The sequence below is a fragment of the Melospiza georgiana genome, chromosome 11, assembly GCF_028018845.1.
Source record: "Melospiza georgiana isolate bMelGeo1 chromosome 11, bMelGeo1.pri, whole genome shotgun sequence".
Taxonomy (NCBI): domain Eukaryota; kingdom Metazoa; phylum Chordata; class Aves; order Passeriformes; family Passerellidae; genus Melospiza; species Melospiza georgiana.
The window spans coordinates 15472581-15493749 of record NC_080440.1 but is presented as its reverse complement, the minus strand read 5'-3'; the positions used below and the strand labels follow the sequence as shown (position 1 = coordinate 15493749).

The following is a 21169-nucleotide window of genomic DNA, read 5'->3' as shown; positions in this document are numbered from 1 at the left end:
AGACACCCTCTATAATACCACTTCAAAATGCCTGCAGGTATTGGGTCCTGCTGATTAGGTTTTTAAGAAGAAATTTCTCTAAGTGAAGGGTATTAACCCAAAGGATATGAACGGTTAACATAGGCATATGCTTTTCTTTCTGGTGTAGTTCTCTTAGTTTTATTTTTAGCAAACCAGTATGTGCTGGCTGATGAGACTATAATAGCTATGGCAGTTACTGAACTGTCAGCACAGAACTGGGAATAAATACCCCAGAAAATATCTGCTCCATCTGCATCATGCTGAAAGCCTTTCTTTTAGTAGTTTCAAAGAGGAAAGAGGGATCTTTTAATAAAGAAAGAAAACACGAGTTACAGCCAACTGAGAATAGGGAATTGACATGTCAGAGTTTTAGTTAGGACTGAGGTCCTGGAATTAAGTGTAGATCAGACCATTCTTTAGAGAGAGCAGAACAGGGTCCAGCTCTTTTGGGATTGTTTTGGGGTTTGGGAGAAATGAGGAATGTGAGAAACTTAAGGTGTTGTCTTCTCTTTTAAGTCTTCCATTCCAGTGTCTCAGTTCTGTGCAGTCAGATTGGTCACCTGCACACAGCACACCCACACACAAACAGAGCACTCCCAGTGTCTGGTGCTTTATTGTTGTCAAAGTATGAAGAATACAGACTGATTATGTTCCATGCAATTTATGTAACAGTGCTGCATATAGAATTGTTTAGGTTCTTGCATAGAGAGGCTAAAAATCCTTATTCTGCACTTTGTGCAGGTTTGTGACTTCTTAGATGAGCATGGTGGAAGAGACAGATACTGTTACCTAAGGCATGTTTATGTACTTCAAATAGGCTTTTAGTCCAAAGACCTTGAATGACACAATTTAACACAATGAGTCAAAGTTGTGTTGCTCAGTTTGACCTTTAGTTTTGCTCAGATTGCCAGCCCAGCTGTGAGTGGGAAAGTCTTTCAGTGATGGGGGAAGATATTGTCCAGGGCAGAAAATGAGAGGCTCAGTGTTTCTTTAAGCTTGAAAAGATACTTTGAAATGCAAAGAAGATTTCATTAATAATGTTTCTGTGTGCATTGCAGTTTGGGTCCCCTAATGTGATAAGGCTGTTTCTCTGAAGAGGCTGGGTGGCATTTGGCTTGAGTTATTTTGCTAATGAACTTGTCTAAATTGTTCCCTCTGTTATTCAGCAATCTTTCTGAGAGGTGCTCAGATGTGATGATCTTCTTCCTCTTCAGGTGGATACAAGTTTGCAGAATGGTTTTGCCCCTGGCATGAAGCTGGAAGTCGCTGTCAAGTCTGACCAGAACACGTACTGGGTTGCCACCATCATCACCACGTGCGGGCAGCTGCTGCTGCTGCGCTACGACGGCTACGGCGAGGACCGCAAGGCCGACTTCTGGTGCGACATCCTGACTGCTGACCTGCACCCCATCGGCTGGTGTCAGCAGAACAAGAAGATTCTCAAAGTGCCTGAAGGTACCAGCGCTGTGTGCAGACACAGGGAGCACACCGAGAGGTGCTGTTGGCCTGTGTCAGCCGGGCAGGCAGCCTGTGTGGGTGCTGTGGTGTGCAGGGGCTGTTGCTGTGGGACAAGCTGAGGTTATGTGCTGTGTTTTCCTGAAATCCTGTGACAGAGGCTTGTGGTTATCTTAATCATCACCACCAAAATCTACTGCTTTGACATTTCCTTTAAGTTTTATTTTATTTCTTTGTTTTAATTTGTTACTGGTGTGTGGCAGATTCTCTTGAATTAGGCAGTGCAAGGTTGTGGTAACATCTTGTGTCTGAATAATCTTTATCTGGCAGGAAAAATCACTGTCTTTCTCTTTCACTGTTTGCTTAGGTATCAAGGACAAGATACCTGACCAGGAGGAGTTCCTTCAGCGGGTGCTGAAGGGGGCCTGCAGTGCCCCTGCTAACCTGCTGGAGGGGGTAAGTGCTGCAAGGGGCTGCAGGCTGGGTTTTGTCTTGGCTTTGCCCTTCATCATTAAGGGGACCTTATTTGAATTGTCAGTTCAATTCCCTTTTTAAGTTTAGGAAGCATTGTAATATGCTGTTGACCCTAGAGTTCCACTCTCTAGTGTTTCCTATTTACAGTATTTAATTTTTATAGTGTTGTTCTGAAACATATCTGCTGCTGCAGGTTTGGGTTGTTCATTTATCCTGGTAAAAGAAAGACCTTTTTCAGCTCCCTAGGGTTTCAGTCTTTTTCCTGTTTTGTTCCTCCTCCATACAGCTCTAAGAAAATAATGCTTTATTTATCTGGCTTTCATGTTGTCTCCTTTCTCAATTAACTTTTCACTCTGAATTGTTTGTTTGGGAATTTTTCACTAACAGTCATATTATTGTTTCACTTAATTACATCTTTGCAAGTGAAGAACCAATTTTTTTATCCCCTGCTCTGCACTTAAAACAATATCGACACCTTATATCAGTGTCTGGTTGTAAAGCACAGAACATAATGGTTTTTGGAAAATGCCTTTGACACCTTCATAACAGCTAACAGTTCTGTCTGTGTGTTTCTGTCTAGTCATCTTTGTATGCTGGATGACTCAGTTGTAGAAAGAGGTTATTCATGTTTCCTTCAAACCTGGAATATATAAATGATAATGTCTCTGCAAATGATAATGAGGACTTCAGTGAAATGTGTGACTGTGTCTACAGGAAGTGCAGAAGCTCTGACACAAACACCAGCAATTCTGAACGTTGTCACTTCTGGCTTGTGTTGGGAAGGGACATGGATTTCTGTGCTTCTGTGCTCATACTTTATTTATGCAGACAGAATGTGTGTAAGGAGGTGGAACTATGGCATTTGTTTTGTTCTCTTGTACAGAATAATTTGTATTCTTTCTGTAGCTTCACAGAGGGAAAAATCCACTGGATCTCATCGCGCCCGGCTCGCGCCTGGAGCTGCAGAACCCCCGGGACTCCCTGGAAGCCTGGATCGTCACCGTGGTGGAAAACGTCGGCGGGAGGCTCAAGCTGCGCTATGAGGGCCTGGAGGACTTGGACAAATTTGACCAGTGGCTCTTCTATTTGGACCCTTTCCTTCACCAAGTGGGTTGGGCAGCTCAGCATGGATACAGCCTGCAGCCACCTTCAGGTACTTGAAAACACAGATCTTGTATGTTGTGGTCAGAGGGTAGAGGCTGCTGCTTCAGTGCTCTGAATTGTCCTTCTGGGTGCACGTGGTGCTCACATAATCTGTGTGATCTGACAAGTCCTGTACCTAATAAAATGTAGGTGAAGGCACAATACTCCTATGAGACTTTGCACCCACTTCTTCTAAATGCTTTTTGGCCTGTCAAAACTTTCCTCGTGTGTGTGCAAAGGAAAGAAGTGAGGAAGGGATTGCCTTCATGATTTTGCTTACTTTTGGTATGTTTATTTTCCTGGGGTGTTAAAAGTCTTACTGTTTTGGAGTACTGCTCAGCAGGAGCTTTTGCAGTTGAGACCCTCAAGCCTACTGGACTGATTTAGATACCATTTAAAAATATGAAAATCTTTCTTAAAAGAAGGAACAAGTGCATGGAAGCAGAGGCAGAAGTCGACACATCTTTCAGGCATGTCCATGTCAGGGCAGATCATCAGAGAAGGGAGGCAAAAAGTGGCAGAAACACAAAGGGATGGCTTGTGAGCTTGCCAGTAACATGTTTCCTGGTGGGGGGAAACCTTGGGATAAAGAATTTGGCAGTTTAGAGGGGCACAAATCAAACTTTATTGCTATGTGTTCTGAGAGAAAAGAAGAAAAATGACTACTCACTCTTTCCTTCTTTTTCCTCAAGCCATTAGGTCCTTGAGGAGTGAAGCAGATTGGCAAGAGATCCTGAAGAAGGTGAAAGAGGAGGAAGAGGAGTCATCTGTTCCTACAGATCTTTTTAAGGTAGTGTAATGCTGTGGATGATACCATGGAAATGCTATATTCCCGAGCAATGAGTCAGGGAAGTCAGCCACCCAGAATTCTTTCCTTGTTTTGTTTTGTTGGTTTTTAAAATTTATTCCCTTTTTCTCTCTGGTTTAAAAATGTATTTATAAGGGAAAATAATCATACTGGTATAAATTCTTGGTAAGTTAGACAATGCACCCATCACATTTATGTGAGTCATTAGTTGTCCTGGTTCTTAGTCCATTTTTCTCAGCTTTGTTTGCACCCATAAGTAGAAGTAGAGGTGCTGTTGCTCTTGAATTTGTTGGGTGAGGTACAGAGATATGGATAATTCTGGAGCAAGAGCCCTGTTCTGCAGGTTTCTGTTAGGCTGAAAATGGAGGCCTGTATAGTTTCATTTAGTGTAGCTCATGATGGGTGCTAAAGGTTACAGGGAAAACCTCCAAACATTTATATCAACCTTTGAGACCCCTCTGTATTATCAAATCTTGCTTCTGTGTGGAGAATGGCAGAGGAAGAAGTCACAGGGACTCAATTCCCTAAAACTCATCAAAAACTGTCAGTCTCAGGGCATCATTGGGCTTGTCATTCAGAGAAGTTGCTGGTACTGAGACATGTTGATTTCTTGGAATGAACTGATAAAAACTCCTTAAAAACTCATCCTCTTCAGTTAATATATGTGAGGTATGTCTCTTTTTTGATGGAGGAGGGCAGGTAATCAGAGCAACACATCATTTTCCAGGATAAACCTGTGATTGGAGTGCACTCATTCTCTGAAGGCATGAAGCTGGAAGCTGTGGACCCAATGGCTCCCTTTGTTATCTCTCCTGCTACAGTTCTCAAGGTACCAGAGTTCTTAAACCAGTCCTGCTGAGATTCACTTCTACTGCTACTTCTGTTCTTAAGTGCTCAGGGAATTCTCATTAACTGATTATCTTAAAATCTTGAGCTAGTTTCCAAATGAAGTGTTTTGTATGTCTCCCTCAGGGGACAGGCTGCCTGATCAAACAGCTGCTGGTGCTGAAGCCACTGGATTTCAGTGGAGGGGAAAAGTTCCATAAAGATACAAGCTCAAAATATCAAACGATGAAAATTGTCAAACCCATATTTTTAAAATAGGGTATATACCCTCACAATCTGAGTATCCACCTGGAGATAGTTTTTTGAGGTTTTGATTTTGTGAAGGTTATGTCATTACTGTGACATAACCTTACATTACACATGACATTTAGATGGCCTGATTTCCAAACGAGGGGTTTCAAAGTTGAAATGAAAACTCTCCAACATGATCAGGCATTCCTTTTCTTGCTATTTGCTTGTCCTGCTTCTATTTGCTTCAAGAGTGTAGTGGTTTTATTTGTGATAGTCCATCCTGGGATGCAGTTCAGCCTTGTTGAAATAAGCAGTTTGTTATAGAATAGTAGGAAGACCACAGATGCTAATTTCTGTGCATTTTTCATGAGAAAATTCCCTAAAGCGCTAGGTCACCTTATCTTTTAAGTGCTCAGACATCGTTTTATTATTCATATTTGTTAAGTTTCTGGATAACGCAGATGAGTCTGCTGGTTTATAAAACCCAAAGATTCTTTTATTTTTTCATAACCCTCCTGGTATTTCAAGGTAAAGGGTTTCCATCAGGCAATACTGCTGTTTATTAAAGTTATCAGAATCTGCATCTCACAAGAGCCCATGGTTCTCTTTTGGCTGACTGCAGGTGTTCAATGACAAATATTTCATGATAGAAATCGATGACTTGCGGGCGGAGCGCGCGAGCAGCCAGCGCTACGTTTGTCACCTCAACAGCGCCGGCATCTTCCCGGTGCAGTGGAGCCTGAAGAACGGGCTGCACCTCAGCCCCCCTCCAGGTATGTCTGTGCAGCCTCCTCCTGCTCACCTCTGCTCCTCACAGCTCCTGGCAAAGCCATGGACAGAGCAGCACAGCAAAGATCTGGTGTTGTGTTTGCGTTGCCCCCAGACAAAGGGAGGAATGATGAATCTGACTCCATGTTCTCAGAAGGCTCGTTTATTATTTTATTATACTATATTATATTAAAGAATACTAAACTATACTATACTAAAGAATACAGAAAGGATACTTACAGAATGCTAAAAAGATAATAATGAAAACTTGTGACTCTCTCCAGAGTCCTGACACAGCTTGGCACTGATTGGGCAAAGAATCAAAACAACTCACACCAGAATCCAATGAAACAATCTCCAAACACATTCCAAAGGAGCAAAACGCAGGAGAAGCAAATGAGATTGTTTCCCTTTTTCTCTGAGGCTTCTAAGCTTCCCAGGAAAAAAATCCTGGGTGAAGGGGATTTTTCAGAAAATACGAATATGACAATCCAGCTCTGAAAATCAGGAGGTTTGAGTTTGGGGAACTGAGGTTTCCAGGGCATGAGCGTGGATTTGGGAGGATGAGAGAGGCTGAGGATGTCATGCATAACAGCCTGAATGCTGGCATGGATGGAGTGAATGTTCCAGGCCTGAAAGAAATGTTGATTTCAGACTTAATTTACATGCTATCAGAAGCCTGTAGTCATTTGCATTGGATTTTTGCTTCTGGTAAGAATGGAACATTGTTATCCAACATTTTGTAATATTTTTAGGCTATCTTATCACTCAGAAGTTAATGAACTATTTTTTTGACCAATGGCCTATCAGGCACTGTTGCAGATTGTTGAAACATTGCTTCAGGACATAAGGGAACAGGGTAGTCTTCCTGCACTGCTGAAATATTTATTCATTTTCTCAAACTAGAAATGTCAGTGGTACTGTAAAACCTGGTCCTCTGCTCTCTTACTTGGCACCTCACAATTCAGAGTTTTGTTTTGTTTCAGCTGCTCCTTACATCAGGGGAGCAGAGACTGTAGGATGTTTGTCTCCTGCCTTTGCTTGGATAAGATGTGAAAAGTGACTCTGCCTGACCAGCATTTCCTAAAATTTTGCATGTGAAAAGTGAAATCTTCACTTTATAGGCATGTGACTGGAGCTGACAAATATTTTAAGTTTCTGTTCTCATTTCTCTGGACATAGTGGTCATTCTGAATTGTGTGAGGTCTCAAGAGCTCTACTGGCACTGGTAAAACTGAGAAAAATGAATAATTAAGTCTTTCCGTGGTTCAGCCCTTTCTGAGGAAGAGTCACAGAATAAGTTAGGTTGGACTGGTGAGGTCTCTCCTCAAACCCTGGCTTCAGTTTTGGGCCTCTCACTACAAGACAGACATTGAGGGACTGGAGCATGTCCAGGGAAGGGAATGGATCTGGGAAAGGGGCTGGAGGCCAAGCCCTGTGAGGAGCAGCTGAGGGAGCAGGGGATACCTGGAGAAAAGGAGGCTCTGGGGGAAATTTTGGATCTCTGCAATTTAGATCATCATGTTAATGCTATATTCATACACTGGGTTTCAAATTTTGTTTGATTTCTTAATGTGTTCCTTTAAGGGGAATGGAATAAGTGCAGCATTGTGTCCTTGCTAATTTACTGCCAGCCTCAAACTGACATGGCAGCACACTTTTGGGCCCCATTCCCTTCAGTTATTTGCTTTTTGTTAGATCACAGGGAAGCCAAGTATTTCCCCCAAGAAGAATATAATTTTTCTTGGAAGGATTCTCTGTCTCCTGATGGACTCCTTGTTAAGACACTTACCTTCAGATGTCTGCAGATCTACAGCTGTTATCAGACTTGATGAGGCACTTGGCACATCTTACTGCTCTCTTTAATGACTTAGCATTTAACATGTCTTTGAGAGAGCAGTGTGTTGATATTGTGCACGTTTTGAGTGCTCTGTTTTAAAAAAATAGCTTCAGAGCTGACACAAGAGCAGTTGCAGAAATCGTTCCTGAATTTCATCTGTACTCTGTGAAACTGTTAGGGGTGAAACTGCTTCCCCGTGTTTCAGTTGCTGCCCTTGTCTGCTTGGCAGATTCATGATTCAGGTTGGAGTGGTCTGCCCTCACATAGCTCCCTGAAGCCCTATGTCAGTTCACAAACCTGAGTGACTCAAACAGATCTCAGCCTCTGTATCAGGTGGGTTTGAAATGAGTCTCAGCCGTTAAACTCTAACCCTTGGCTCTTTGCTGTCCTAGGTTACCCTGGGCAGGACTTCGACTGGGCTGACTACCTCAAACAGTGCGGGGCCGAGGCAGCTCCCCAGAGCTGCTTCCCTCTGGTAAGGTTCTCCTGCTGAAAATCTCCTCTGCTGCCTCAGTGACACCCTGATTCCAGGGACAGGAACATTTTTGTTTCTTACTTTAATTGCTTTTCCAAGTAGAATTGAATGTTTGAGCTGGAAGAGACCTGCAGTGATCAATTTTCCAGTCCAATGCCTGACCCTCTTCTGGGCTAAGCATAAGTTAAAATGTGCTGTTAAGGGTGTTGTCCAAACACTGCCAGGGATGGAGCTTTGAGCCCCTCTCTGGGAAGCCTGTTCCAGTGTTTGACCACCCTCTCAGTAAAGAGGTGCTGTCCAGTGTCCATCTGAAGGTGCCCTCAGAACCATTCCCACACATCCTGTCCCTGGAGATCAGCACCTCCCTCTGCACATCCCCTCCTGTGGGAGCTGCAGGGAGCAGTGAGGTCACTCCTCATCCTCCTGTTCTCCAGACTGGACAAACCCAGAGTCCTGAGCTGTTCCTCACAGGGCATTCCTTCCCGCTTTTCACCAGCTTTGTTGCCCTCCTCTGGACACATCTGAGCACCTTAACACTTTACCTGTGATAACTCAGGAGGCAGAAGAGATAAGACAGTATAAATGAGAGTGAACTGAAATAGTTGCATGCCAGCTTCCTAGATAGGGAAGCAGTGGACCAAATGTTTCAGTTATGATAAAGCAGACTGAAAATAAATGTTTGTTTTGTGAAATTGAGATGTGTAAGAGTCCGTGGAAGAGACATAGAACAGCATCAGTCATTGTCACTCCTGTAACTGTGGAAACAGAGCCTTTTAATAGACCTTATTTTCATTTACTAAGGGTGCTCTTTCAATCTTCCATCCTTTCAGCTTGAAAAATTAATTCTATTGTATTAATCAATACAAAGTCATCTTAGATTAGTACCAAATAATCATTTTGCATTAACCAGTGCCTGAAGGACGTGCAAGATTTTGGGCTTTTGTTGGTTCAGTGACAGTAATGCTGTCCCCCAAAGCACAATACCTTGTCAAGCAGGAAAGGGTACTATTAACACCTGCCTTCCAGTTCCATTTACCATACTTGGGCTATTGCAGTGCTTAGAGGGAGAAATTAGAATGAATAATTACCAGTTTTTGAAGACAGTGTTGCTGGCTATGAATTCTTGTTGCCCTTGTTCTGTCTTGTAAACTATAGCATCTTAGAGCAGGTCACTGAATTTATTATCCCTTTCTGAGAAGAGTTGATCACTGGAGGCTAGTTCCAGAATTCATAATGTATTGATCCTGTAATTACATTGCAGAGTGGCTCTGGGAAGAAGAGTCCTCTGTCTGGCTGGTACTTCTTATCTTTAATTCAAGAGCTCCAGAGCTGGATAAATACCTATTCTTATGTTTTAGGGATTTTTATAAATATATATAAATGCAAACTGTATTGGTGAATAAAGTAAGACCCTACTTATCCAAAAAATGAAAAATGAAAAGAAAGCTTCCTATTCTGCCTGCCAGAGCTCAGATGAGGCAGGAATGTTATTTGCATACGTAAAGTGGATTTCCAAGTTAACATGATAGAATAGAGAACCTGGTCAGACTATTTGTCAGACTTATCACTCAGGTGGCAAGCAGCAGAGAATTTGTGATTGCTGAGAATGCACTCAGTCCTTTCAGTGAGCCTGAGCATCCTTATTCTTTGAAGACAGATTTGCTAGGACTGTCTGTAGAGCCTTTTGTAACTTAAATTCATTGTAGTTCCTGATATATCTTACTTGTTTACAGTGTGCTAATTATCTGAAATCTCCTCTGTCTGAGTATCTCTCTGTGTTATTCAGGCTCTGAGGGCTTTGTGTTGCTCCTGTTCATGGATATTCATATCCTGTCCTGGATACACAACTGGTGCCTTACTGAAGTATTCTGGCTTTTTCCTAGTTAACTTCTGACCATGGATTTAAAGAGAACATGAAGCTTGAGGCTGTGAACCCAGTTGATCCTGAAGAAGTTTGCATTGCTACAGTCACCAAGTTAAAAGATTCATACCTCTGGCTTCAACTGGAGGGTAAGCTGGTTTGGGGGAGAGAGGAGTGCTTGCCCATCACTGCACTTGGTTCTAGTGCCATCCCCAAACCTGAGGAGTATTTGGAGCAAACTCACTGTGTGCAGAATATGGGGAGCAAGGCACTCATTCCTCAATGAAATCATAGTCAAAACCCACTTGCATTGTCTGTTTCCAGTTTGCCTTGGCTGGCACTGCTTATTTAAGCCCAAAATGTCATTTGTGCATTGCAGTGTCAGTTCTGGGCTCATGCACCATGCAAAGTGCTGAGCAGGGCCTTGTGGAAAGCAGGGGCCTTGTGACAGTTTCACAGATGAGTGACTTGCATTCTGAGCAAGCCTTGGCCAGACCTAGGGAAGGAAAGTTTCTTCATTAAGGTAGAGTAAGCCTGTGTCAGCTGTTCTCCATTATAATCCCATTTCTTGATTGGAAGTACATCAGCATTCACTTGCTATGCACTGTGCATCTCTGCTAAACTGTGGAAGGAAAATTCCCATCTCCAGCCTTTAGGAGGAAGTAAATAAGGTCAGGAAAGAATCTGGTCAGTAAAAGGGGATGAATAAATGATTGTTATTGTGTTCCAGATACACCATAAATCAAAGCAGCTTCACTAACAAACGGGCAGCAAGTGTTAACCAAATTAGAGGTTTTATGACTTGTTTCAATTTTTCCTTTTCTGAACTGAACAGGCTCCAAGAAACCTGTCCCTGAGTGTATAGTGAGTGTGGAATCAATGAATATATTTCCAGTGGGTTGGTGTGAGACGAATGGATATCAGCTCAGGCCTCCTCGCAAAGCAATAGGTACCAGTTCTCTTCTGTTTGCAGTGCTGGGGTGGAGCTGGTGAGACCTGCCAGAGCAAATTGCTGCAGAATTACTGCTGGCATTGCTGAGTTTGGAAACATTCATCATGCACTGAGGATCTGTGTGTTGCACAGCTCTTCCCCTGGCTGTTGGGGCCAGTTGGAAGCCCTACAACTTCAAACCCCACAGTGCTGGCTTGAGGCCCCTGCACACTGTGGGGACAATCCACTGGCCTAACAAAGAAATCCTGTCTGTGTATGAACACCTCCCCTGCTCTGCATTTACCTCTGTCTGAGCTGTTCATGCCATGTGTCTGACCCTGATGCTGATTTTACATGTGCACTTGTGCAAATGTTAACGCCACAACAAAACAGTGTGGATTGTGTGCACATTTGGAGTCAAAATAAAGGAAACTGATTTTCTCAATGGGCCAGGTGGTGATGGTCCCTAGTGACAAAGTGCTGAAGAGTAAACCCTACCTTTTTAACTACACTAGTAGGTAGAATAAGTGTCTTCTCTCAACTGCTTAGTGAGGCATGTTTATTAAAGTTTCATGGGATTGGAGAAACTGAAGAACTTCTTCAGTGTTCATTAATAAGAAAATCTTTATATTGAAATGAGCTGTTATTTTCTGCACGTCAAAGCAAGAGAAATTAATCCACTTGCACTGCCAAGGACAGATGAGGAAGAAGAGGGGGGGATCCTAATTAGATAAAAGATGATTTGAAAAAAAAATCCAGAAGTTTGTTGGGGCCAAAGCATGAAATTGCTGATGAGGCATAATATGTTGCATTACCTTGTTTTATTTTACTACCTGGTTGTGAAAGCCAGAATTAGCAAGTGGACCCATCACCTAAATGACTGATTTGGTTGCTGCACTGTGTTCTTGAACAGCAGCTGGCTGAAGTCATTGGTGTTTCTAACCAGCTGATTTCACTCCATTTCAAAGTTAAAGTGCTGAAGTTACTGTACCAGTAAAGTGACATGTTGGGCCAAAGAACATAACCTTTGGGTGCTGCAAAAGAAAGCATGGCATTCCTTTTTTGGCTAGTAGTACAGGTGGTTTAGAGGCTCTGATGCAAATAAAGAGGCACAGAAAGTAAAATTTCATAGAAAACTGGGCATATGCATACTTGATTTAAAGAATTTTTAATAGAAGTTGAAGTAAACCTTCCGGTTCTCTTCAAATTACTTGGGCCAGGGTACTTCTTGTGCAGCTGGGTCAGTTGTCTGACACTGCAGTGATGGGAACATAGATCCTTTTTTGCTCTATAACTTAAAGAAATGAGTCCAATATATATATGTGTATATATTTATATATGTATATATATATATATGTATATATCTTAGTCTAGATACTTAATTTGATTTCTTCTCATATTTTGCTCTTTTTTTTTTCTTTCAGTAAACAAGCAGAAAAAAATTGCAGTAGTTCAACCAGAGAAACAGTAAGTAACAGGTTATTGGCTGTTGTTTTTTCTTGAGTTTTTTCTCTTTATTTTTCAACTGGAAAATATGCTGTGTTAGGGAAGATGTAGATTTGCAAAAGTGCTGTACTGAGGTTTGAGAGATTCCACACTCCATTTGTGTTAATGCTGGTAGATTCTGCTGATGTTCAGAAAGACCTTTTGCACTACAGTAAAGAGATAGAAAGCCTGGAATTTGGTTTTTTGGAATTGCTCCTTCCCAGATTAAATTTGGCCCAAAGCAGGCAGAAAGAAGAGTTCTGCTAATATCTACAATGAGTCTAGAAACTGTGTCGTGCACGTGGAGCTCAGTCTCGTGAGCCTGCTCAGAAATGCTCCATGGAATGCTCACAGTTGGCTTTATTGACTCTTACAGCTTTACAAACACCAGAGCTGTCAGTAGTCCTGCCAGTGTTTGCATTGCTCCTAAAATACTGAGCAGTCTGTTCCCCCATGTTTTGCAGTTGGGATCCTTACCAGAGTACTGGAGTCATTTTGGTTGTATTTTGTTTCAAAGCCAGTTTTTTCAGAATGCATAAGGTGAGGGTGCTCTGCCTGTGCTGTGAAATGTGAAGTTAGGAGGAGTCAGGGGATGCAAACTCCTGTGGGTAGCTTTGGGAGGTGTCTGTCACCATGGTGGCCCAGGGACTTCAAGCAAGGAAGGATTGCTGCTGGCTGTAGCAGGACAGAAGTCCTTTCCAAATGGAATTTGGTAGTTTCTGTATGTCATTGTGAAACAGGGGAGGTCTAAAAAGCAGGTTAATAAGGCTGGAGCTGAGGAAAAAAAGTGTTGTGGTGCTTTAGTAACAGAGAGGTGACTGTCATGACTATCTGTCAGTTTTCCCAACCTCCTTCTTTCAATTTCAGAATTTTATCTTCAAGGACAGTTCATGATGGACTAAAGAACCAGGAACTGAACTCTTCTGACTCAGGTATTGGATCACAGGTCAGGCTAACAAAGGCAATATCCTGTAAGAACCAGAACATTGCCCATCCAGCAGAGGATCTGTGAAGCTGAATGTTCATTGGGACCATGCAGGTGACCTTCTGTTGTCACCTGTTCAGTTTGATAATGTGGGAGAAGCAGGTGTGCTATATTTGTGCTCAGAGTTGTTGGATTCTGGCTTTGGGAAGCAGATCTCTCTAGTTTTATTGTTAACTTCATCATGGTGATAAACAAAACCAATTCAAACAGCAAACTGCTTTGTGTGCCAGATGGCAAAATCTAATAATTTTCTCAACTGTTGCAAGAAGGAATGTGATGAATAAGTACATCTGCTGGTGAAAGTCACACAGATCCATCCATTTGGCAACACAGTGCCTCCTCCTCTGCTGTTTTCTGTACAGTGAAGTGCACATCTGAAGCTTCCCTGAAAGCGAGATAAAAATGATGTGTCCTTGTTTATCATTTTAATTGGCTTTTAATAGAGTCATAATGTAAATTTGACTTCATTTATTTATCTGCCAGTTTTCAACTGCTGAATTTAAAGTCTTTAAGTGGTAGAGTTGCTCAGCCAAGAAAAACCAGAACACTGCTGGGTAAAACAATATTGGTTTTGTACATAATTGTATTGCAATATATATTAATACTTGAATTTTGAGCAATGCTGAACCATTAAATAGATTCAGAGAGCTTGATGTCACTTCATTAAAGGTCAGTTTATCAGTTGCTGAATCTTTTGTTTGCTAATCAAAGGAAAAGGATTTAAAATTCAAAACAATGTGATGCTGCAATTTAGGATAAACAGTGGAGAATAACTGCCAGTTTCTCTGATGGCAGAAGTTTGGGGGAGAGAAAATTTATCTGTAATTGCTGTGTAGGAACTGCTTCTGCTACCAAAAAATTGGGATTGTCTTTGTCTTTGCTGTTCTTCATTGTGTGGTACCATGAAGCAGCAGACTAGCCAGGAGGGAATGTTTCCTTTCTGATACATGACCATCTTTATTTACTGCAGCTTGACAATTTGCAAGCACGGGTGTGAAGTATGAAAAATGTTTTGACAACGGGGAATAACTAATGGTGCCATTGCAAACGTGACACAGAAAGTACCTCAAATCCCTGTCATTCAAAACTTTTCCCCTCCTTTTTTTACAGCAGATAAACTGTTACCTACTGCGAGATTCTTTCCTGGGGCATTTGCAGCGTGTGATTTCAATGTTTGTTTTCTCATTTCTCACTTCTCAGTGGTAATTAACGGCAAGTACTGCTGCCCAAAGATCTACTTCAACCACCGGTGCTTCTCGGGGCCTTACCTGAACAAAGGCAGGATTGCAGAGCTGCCCCAGTCCGTGGGACCTGGGAACTGTGTGCTGGTGCTGAAGGAGGTGAGCTGATGGACATCTTTTATTTTATATTTTAGTTTCTTTTGAGATTGACTCCAGAAGGAGCTGCTCAAGCACGGCATAGAGAGGCCTACAAATAGCAGAGTATCTTAAACACCAGAGTATCTGTCTAATTACAGATGGGTAATTCAGAAATTTAAGCTGATGATAAGTAAGGAGTGTCTTTTTGCATATAATAAAGTATAAATCATGAATGGTTTTATGAATGGCTGATAAGAGTAAAAGCCTCTCATTTATCTAAGTAACACTCAGCCTTCTACTGCTGAATTTTATTTTCTGTTAAAACAGTATAACCTGTAATTACCACAATCAAAGGAGTTAGTGTCGTTTTATAGCTGTAATAAATGTTTCCATTTTAATTAACAGAAATTAGCTGGAGATAATCCCAAGATTCCTTTACGGTTTGCACTGTTGATGGTAAAACAGAGGAAATACAGATTTTCTTAGTCAAAATGGCAAACTACATTCAGTAATTGGGAAATGAAAAGAGTTATCTGTGCTTTATAAGTTGGATACAATTTGCATAGATCAGGTGAAATTACAGTTTGGCTTCTTAATGTGACTGAGGGAGGAGGAAGCCATTCTTTAATGCCAGAGAGCTTCTTCTCCAGAATGTTTTTCACAGCAAATTTACAGATACTTTAATGTAATAATTATTTTTCTGAAATTTCAAAAAAGATCATGAGGTGGTTATTATCTGACCTGAGAGGCTGGAAATTTCCCAAGACTGGAATATAACTGGATATGCACACTTGAGCTGTCATGAAATGATTACTTTATATATAAGAATTGGCTTAACATACCTGGAATTTTACCTTCCCTACCAAGTATCTTAATGGGGAGAGAGCTTTAAGATTTTCTGGCAGACATGCTGTAAAACAAGAGTCTGGTTGTCAAGAATCAAGCAGACTATTGAAAAAGGGCCAATTTTGCATGCAGAAAAGTACCCTATCCTTTCTGCCTATTTCAGTATTTTATTGAAAGAACTGCAAAAGAGCAAATGTGAAATTCTGTGGCAGCTTCATTTAATCTTGAAGGTTTATTCTGCTTCATTGCCTGAAAGCAGAAAGTGTGCACAAATCCTGCTGATGTGCAGGTGCTGAGTAGTGCTGAAAGTTCAGTCAGTATGTTCAATTGTATTCATTTCAGTTGTGAGTCTTGCTCATTGTAGGGATCCTAGAGTTTGGTGCTTGCATTATACCTAATAGTTCTCTTTGATTTCTGGACTGCTGCATTAGCAGCAATAAAACTGCAAATTTGTAATGTCAAGGTTGTTATGCAACCAGTTGGGAATGATTTGGAATAAGCACACAGTGAGTGTAAAAAGTACAATTAGAGTGCACATTTTTTACTGTCCCCCACTAACTTCAGGTTATTCACAACTTCAAGTTACTTTACAGTACTCAAGAAATTATCATTTTATTAAAATAGAGACCTTATCATGGTTCATGGAAGCAAGACAGGAGAGTTTAGGATCCTGCAGCGTTTTTTGGCACAACTTCACATGACACACAATCTTTAAGATAATCGCTCAGATTTAGCCAAGGTTATGCAAGTTTGGGAGTTCTCAGCCCCAGGCATTAATTTAGTGATGTGTAATTCAAGGGCAATGACTTGGAAATTGCTGGATACACTCGTGACTCTGCAGACGAATTCTGAGGGCTGGGAAGGCCCAAAGTGTCGGCTGCTCTCAGTGCTCTTTTGGCACTGTCAGGAGGTGTCTGTAATCCTGCTGTGAATGAGTGTTTTGATGCTAGATAATTTGGATGAATAGGAGTAATTTCCTATTCTGCCCTGGCACTTTAAAACAGATTTATTGTACAAATAACTTACACATGTTTCCTGCTCTTCCCTCCCGTGCTGTAGGTTCTCACTTTATTGATCAACGCTGCCTACAAACCCAGCCGTGTCCTGAGAGAGCTGCAGCTGGATGAAGAGGCTGCCTGGCATGGCCATGGAGAGACCCTAAAAGCCAAGTAAATTCTTGTCCTGTTCCCTGGCTCCTCAGGCCCAGTAGCTGTTCTCTGCAGGCTGTGCTTTAGCTTACATTTCAGGGAAGGAAAAATCGCTTAGACCACATCAAGATGCCAGCAGCCATTAAGTGTTGAATTCTTCATAAATTTCTTTATGAGTTCTGGTGGAGTGCATGTGATTTTAATGCTCCATAATATGGCAGTGTACTCTGCTACAGGCTTGTGAGCAGCTAGAGACTGGTGTGGCACTGGTACAACATTGTACTGACAGACCTCTGGGTGATTATTTTAAGACTTAAGATTATTTAATTCACCTGAAGATAATTATCAATGTTTTAAAGCAAAAACATGTACTGCTTGGGAAGCTTCTCAGGCATTTCCACACAAATTTCTTCGTGGAAAAAGATTCTTCAGAAATAAAGTTAGAAGCTTTGAAATGGCCTCACATGGATGGCTTTCTAGAGCAGTCTACCCTAAAGCACTCCCAGTTTTCCTGCTGAGCTTTTTGGGTTGAAGCTTCTTTGCAAGATTACTTTTACAGCTAGGAAAAGAGCAGTGAACATATTTGCATATATTTGATAAGTCCAGATACTCCTTTATAGTCTAGGGATGGTTTTGTAATTAGGTCACTGTGTTTGCATATTAGAGATTAGATTTTCCCAATGTGCCACTGCACACTTCCCTACATAATTTTGAACATGTCAGTAATTCTTTTGTTAGATCAGTTTCATGTACAAAAAGACATCTTTCCATATATTGGAGGACTGCTCTGAATTGGACAATAGGAAGATGACAAAGGTTAGTGTAAATAGAAGGTATAGCTGAGGAATAAAGAAAAAAAAATATTTGTTTAGTCTAGCTGAAGTTGCTGTTTGCTTTCTCTTGCCATAGTAGTAACACTAGGGGTATCTGTGATGGACTATTATGATACAGTTGGTTTTTTCAAGGTATTACCTAGGTACTTGCAGGCCTGAAACATATCTGGTTGATATCAGCACATGCTTGTAGCTGTGCTGGGAGGGCAAAGCAGAAATGCTGAGCAGCTCTGGTAGATATTGTACAGTGCAGCTCTTTCAGTGTAATGGCAATTTTGGTGAACAAAAAGGAACAATTTCTTCATTTAAATCAAACAGGAGCAGTATGTGGAGTCATGCAAGTGACTGTCCCAGGGAATTGTTCAGCAGTTGGACAAAAGCTGATAGGAAATGTGGCAGTGGTCCCCTTGTCTCCATAGGATGAGCACAGAAAGGCTCACCAAAAGCTGTCTGCAGTTATCTGAATGAGCTCAGTGGCTGCTTTCAGCCTTGGTTTGAGGAACCAGCCATCCATGGCACAGTGGGCATTTCTGCAGTCCCATAAAAGCAAAGAGACAGCAAACCATCTGTGAACAAAGAAAACAAAATATCTGAACTCTGGGGCAGTCCCCTCAGATGGTGTTTTGTAGTTGTTGATGGGGCAGTGTTGCTGTGTTTGGCACTGTAGCCACCTCTGTGGTGGATTTTCTTTATTTGGGGATCTGACAGAAGAGACATGAGCTCCTGTTTCCTGGACTTGGCAGTCCATAAAGTTCATAATTCCTCATATTTTTTCTCAGTTTCATCTCAGTATTTTTGTACACCTTTCAATGAAATCCTCTTATCCTGGTAATTAGGAGATTCCTAATTATGCCTGTATTTTCACTGCTAGGTACAAAGGCAAGAGCTACCGTGCCACCGTGGAGGTTGTGAGGACGGCAGATCGGGTGGCAGACTTCTGCAGGAAAACCTGTATCAAGCTGGAATGTTGCCCAAACCTCTTTGGCCCTCAGATGGTGCTGGATAAGTGTTCAGAGAATTGCTCTGTCCTGACAAAGACAAAATACAGTGAGTAGATCCCTGATCCACACCAAGGTGGAGTTTGGAGTGTTGTATTTTAGTTTCTTTCGGCTTTACACCAGAAGGAGCAGCTCAAGCACTGCATAGAGAGGCCTACAAAATATTTGTGTTCCAGTGTGTAGGGGAGAAAAAATTAATTCTGAATTGAGTGGTAGAACCATGGCTTAACTTCTGTTGTGTGATTAAAACTTTATCTTTTTAAAACAACTTTTGGGACAAGAACTGACTAATGTTGTAATTTAAGTAGCATTATAATTACTTTTATTGATTTGTTGTGGGGAAAAAATGCAACACCTTCAAGCTATTTTCTTAGTTTTTTGGGGTTTTGTAGGCTGGCTTTAACCATTTGACATTGTGAGAACAAGCAGTGCATTAAGGCCATGTTTAAAAACTACAAATCATCATAAAAAGCGCCGTTAAATTGGACCAAATCTTTGATAAGTTTTGTATAAAACAGAATCATTTGGAGGCTTCCCAGAGATGGAGGAAGTAAATCTTTACAGGGCAAACAAATTTGATCAGTAACTCTCGTTCCTTAAACCAAATTGAAGTAGAAAATACAGACATAGTGATTTTGAAGATTTGCAGAACTGGGATTCCTATTGGGAAGTGTCCTTCTACTGATTTTCCAGTCTTGATGAGGGGCAGGCATAACTAGTGACACCCTGAAGGTGCATTTCAGCAGTGTGCTCCTTCCCTCTGTCCTGGCAGCACACTATTATGGCAAGCGGAAAAACAAGCGGATAGGTCGGCCCCCGGGCGGCCACAGCAACCTGGAAGTCGCCATGAAGAAACCAAATAAAAGACGGAAGAGACGAAAACATTTCTTTGTTCATAAGAAAAAACGTTCTTCCACGTCTGTGGATAACACTCCAGCTGGATCTCCCCAGGTAGGACAATGCTCATGGATCTGGGATGTGATCTTTGACTGCTTCATTTGAAACAGCAAACCTTGTAACTTCAGGGTTACAGCTGCCTTTTTTCTTTTCTCCTAACTCTTCAGGGCAGTGGGGCAGAAGAGGAGGATGACCAGGATGAGGTGGATGAAGAATCTCTGACTGAGGACAGCACCTCAGAGCACCAAGATGAGCTGCTTGAAGAATCAGAGGTGTCAGAGAAGAAATCCCTGTCATCCTCTCCCACCCAGAGTGAACTGTCTCATTCCCTGGCTCAGGACCGAGACAAGAGGAAGAGGAAGCTCAGGACCTTCTCCTTTTCTGATGATGAAAACAAACCTCCTTCGCCAAAGGTAACTTGGAATGTGAATTTCTGCTCTGGCTTGCTCCCTGCTGAGCAAGCACCAAAATCCTGGGGGTATTAACCACAATGTGTGTGTTCTCTGTTTCCCCGTGAAGGGTGTTGTGAAAACTCTACAGAATAATAAAAATCCATGATGTTTGTTATGGTTTATAGTATTTGCAGGGATCCCCATGGCAGGGAGGAATGACGAGGACAACTCCATCTTATCAGAAGGCTAATTAATTACCTTATTATACTATATTATTCTATATTATATTACACTATGTTACATTACATCTAAATTGAATCTGCTATGCACTCAACTCTGCACACACTGTCCAGAATCTCGTGACTGTCACCCAATAGTTCCGACACACACACACACACTCTTGGCCCTGATAGGCCTAGGACACAAAACACCATCACTTTGGGTAAACAATCTCCATACTGCATCTACTTAGCACAATACAGCCACAGCAAATAAGAATTGTTTTTTCTTTCTCTGAGGTTCCGAGAATGTGAAACCCAGATATCTTGTTGGGAAGAATTGTGCCTTGCTTTTCTCTGTGAAGAGAAATGTGGCAACAATGATTGATTCATAGGACTGTAATAAAGACCAAGCATATGTGATATTTTGGAATTCTTTTGGCTTGTCTAGGACATAAAGATGGAAGTTGCTGAAAAGCTGCAGCTGGACAGTAACCCTCTGGAATGGAGCGTGGCTGATGTGGTACGATTCCTCAAATCCACTGACTGTGCTCCCCTGGCAAGGATTTTCCTTGATCAGGTATCATTTTCTGGCTGCTGAATGTTGAATCTGTCACTTGGCTTCTTATCCCCTAAGGAGTCTGAAAAAGAATTTTTTTAATAGGGTTCTGAGGAAATAAACAACTTGGGCAATCTGTGGCAGTTTGAGAGATGAGAGTTGAGGGAATGACCAGAATTTTTCAGGTTTCTCACTACTGGGGGGGAGGATATTTTGGTCTGCAGAGCATCTGAATCTTAAAACTACAAATAATGCCTACAACAATGCACCGTGACAAAAGTCAACATTTTATTTGCATCTTGGTGTTAAACTTAGCCATATAAACAGTGTCTATTAAAACTGTACTATTAGAACTAATGGTTGGGATGGTTTGTAGTGGTGGATGTTGCAGATGTACTTTACCTTGTGGAGCTTCTATTTCTATTTTTTATTTAGAAAGATGCAGTGTTTGGTTAAAATTACTTTCTGCATGAAATTCCCTTGGTTTTTTTTGTTGAGTTGTATTTTTTACAGTAGAATCTCCTAAGAGTCTGTGCCTTGGTGGATTTGAGCTGGCATTTTAAGAAAGGAGTTAATTTGTTGTGTGTGAGAGAGATTTTTAAGCTGCCTGGGGAACATGAAAGAAGCATCTAATTC

The 21169-nt window shown here is 41.6% G+C and overlaps 1 protein-coding gene across 2 annotated transcripts in view; it reads left to right on the top strand.

Annotated features, from left to right (window-relative positions):
- The window catches only part of SFMBT1 (Scm like with four mbt domains 1), an 82888-nt gene that overhangs the window by 56256 nt on the left and 5463 nt on the right, over positions 1–21169 (top strand). For both annotated transcript variants that reach the window (XM_058031984.1, XM_058031983.1), the window contains 17 exons: positions 1236–1476; positions 1844–1932; positions 2857–3103; positions 3786–3883; positions 4629–4730; positions 5601–5751; positions 7979–8061; positions 9945–10071; positions 10758–10871; positions 12278–12320; positions 13206–13270; positions 14524–14663; positions 16548–16657; positions 18341–18516; positions 19240–19418; positions 19532–19777; positions 20426–20554. In XM_058031984.1, the coding sequence (XP_057887967.1) occupies positions 1236–1476; positions 1844–1932; positions 2857–3103; positions 3786–3883; positions 4629–4730; positions 5601–5751; positions 7979–8061; positions 9945–10071; positions 10758–10871; positions 12278–12320; positions 13206–13270; positions 14524–14663; positions 16548–16657; positions 18341–18516; positions 19240–19418; positions 19532–19777; positions 20426–20554 (2340 nt within the window). The remainder of the gene's footprint in view (positions 1–1235; positions 1477–1843; positions 1933–2856; positions 3104–3785; positions 3884–4628; positions 4731–5600; positions 5752–7978; positions 8062–9944; positions 10072–10757; positions 10872–12277; positions 12321–13205; positions 13271–14523; positions 14664–16547; positions 16658–18340; positions 18517–19239; positions 19419–19531; positions 19778–20425; positions 20555–21169) is intronic.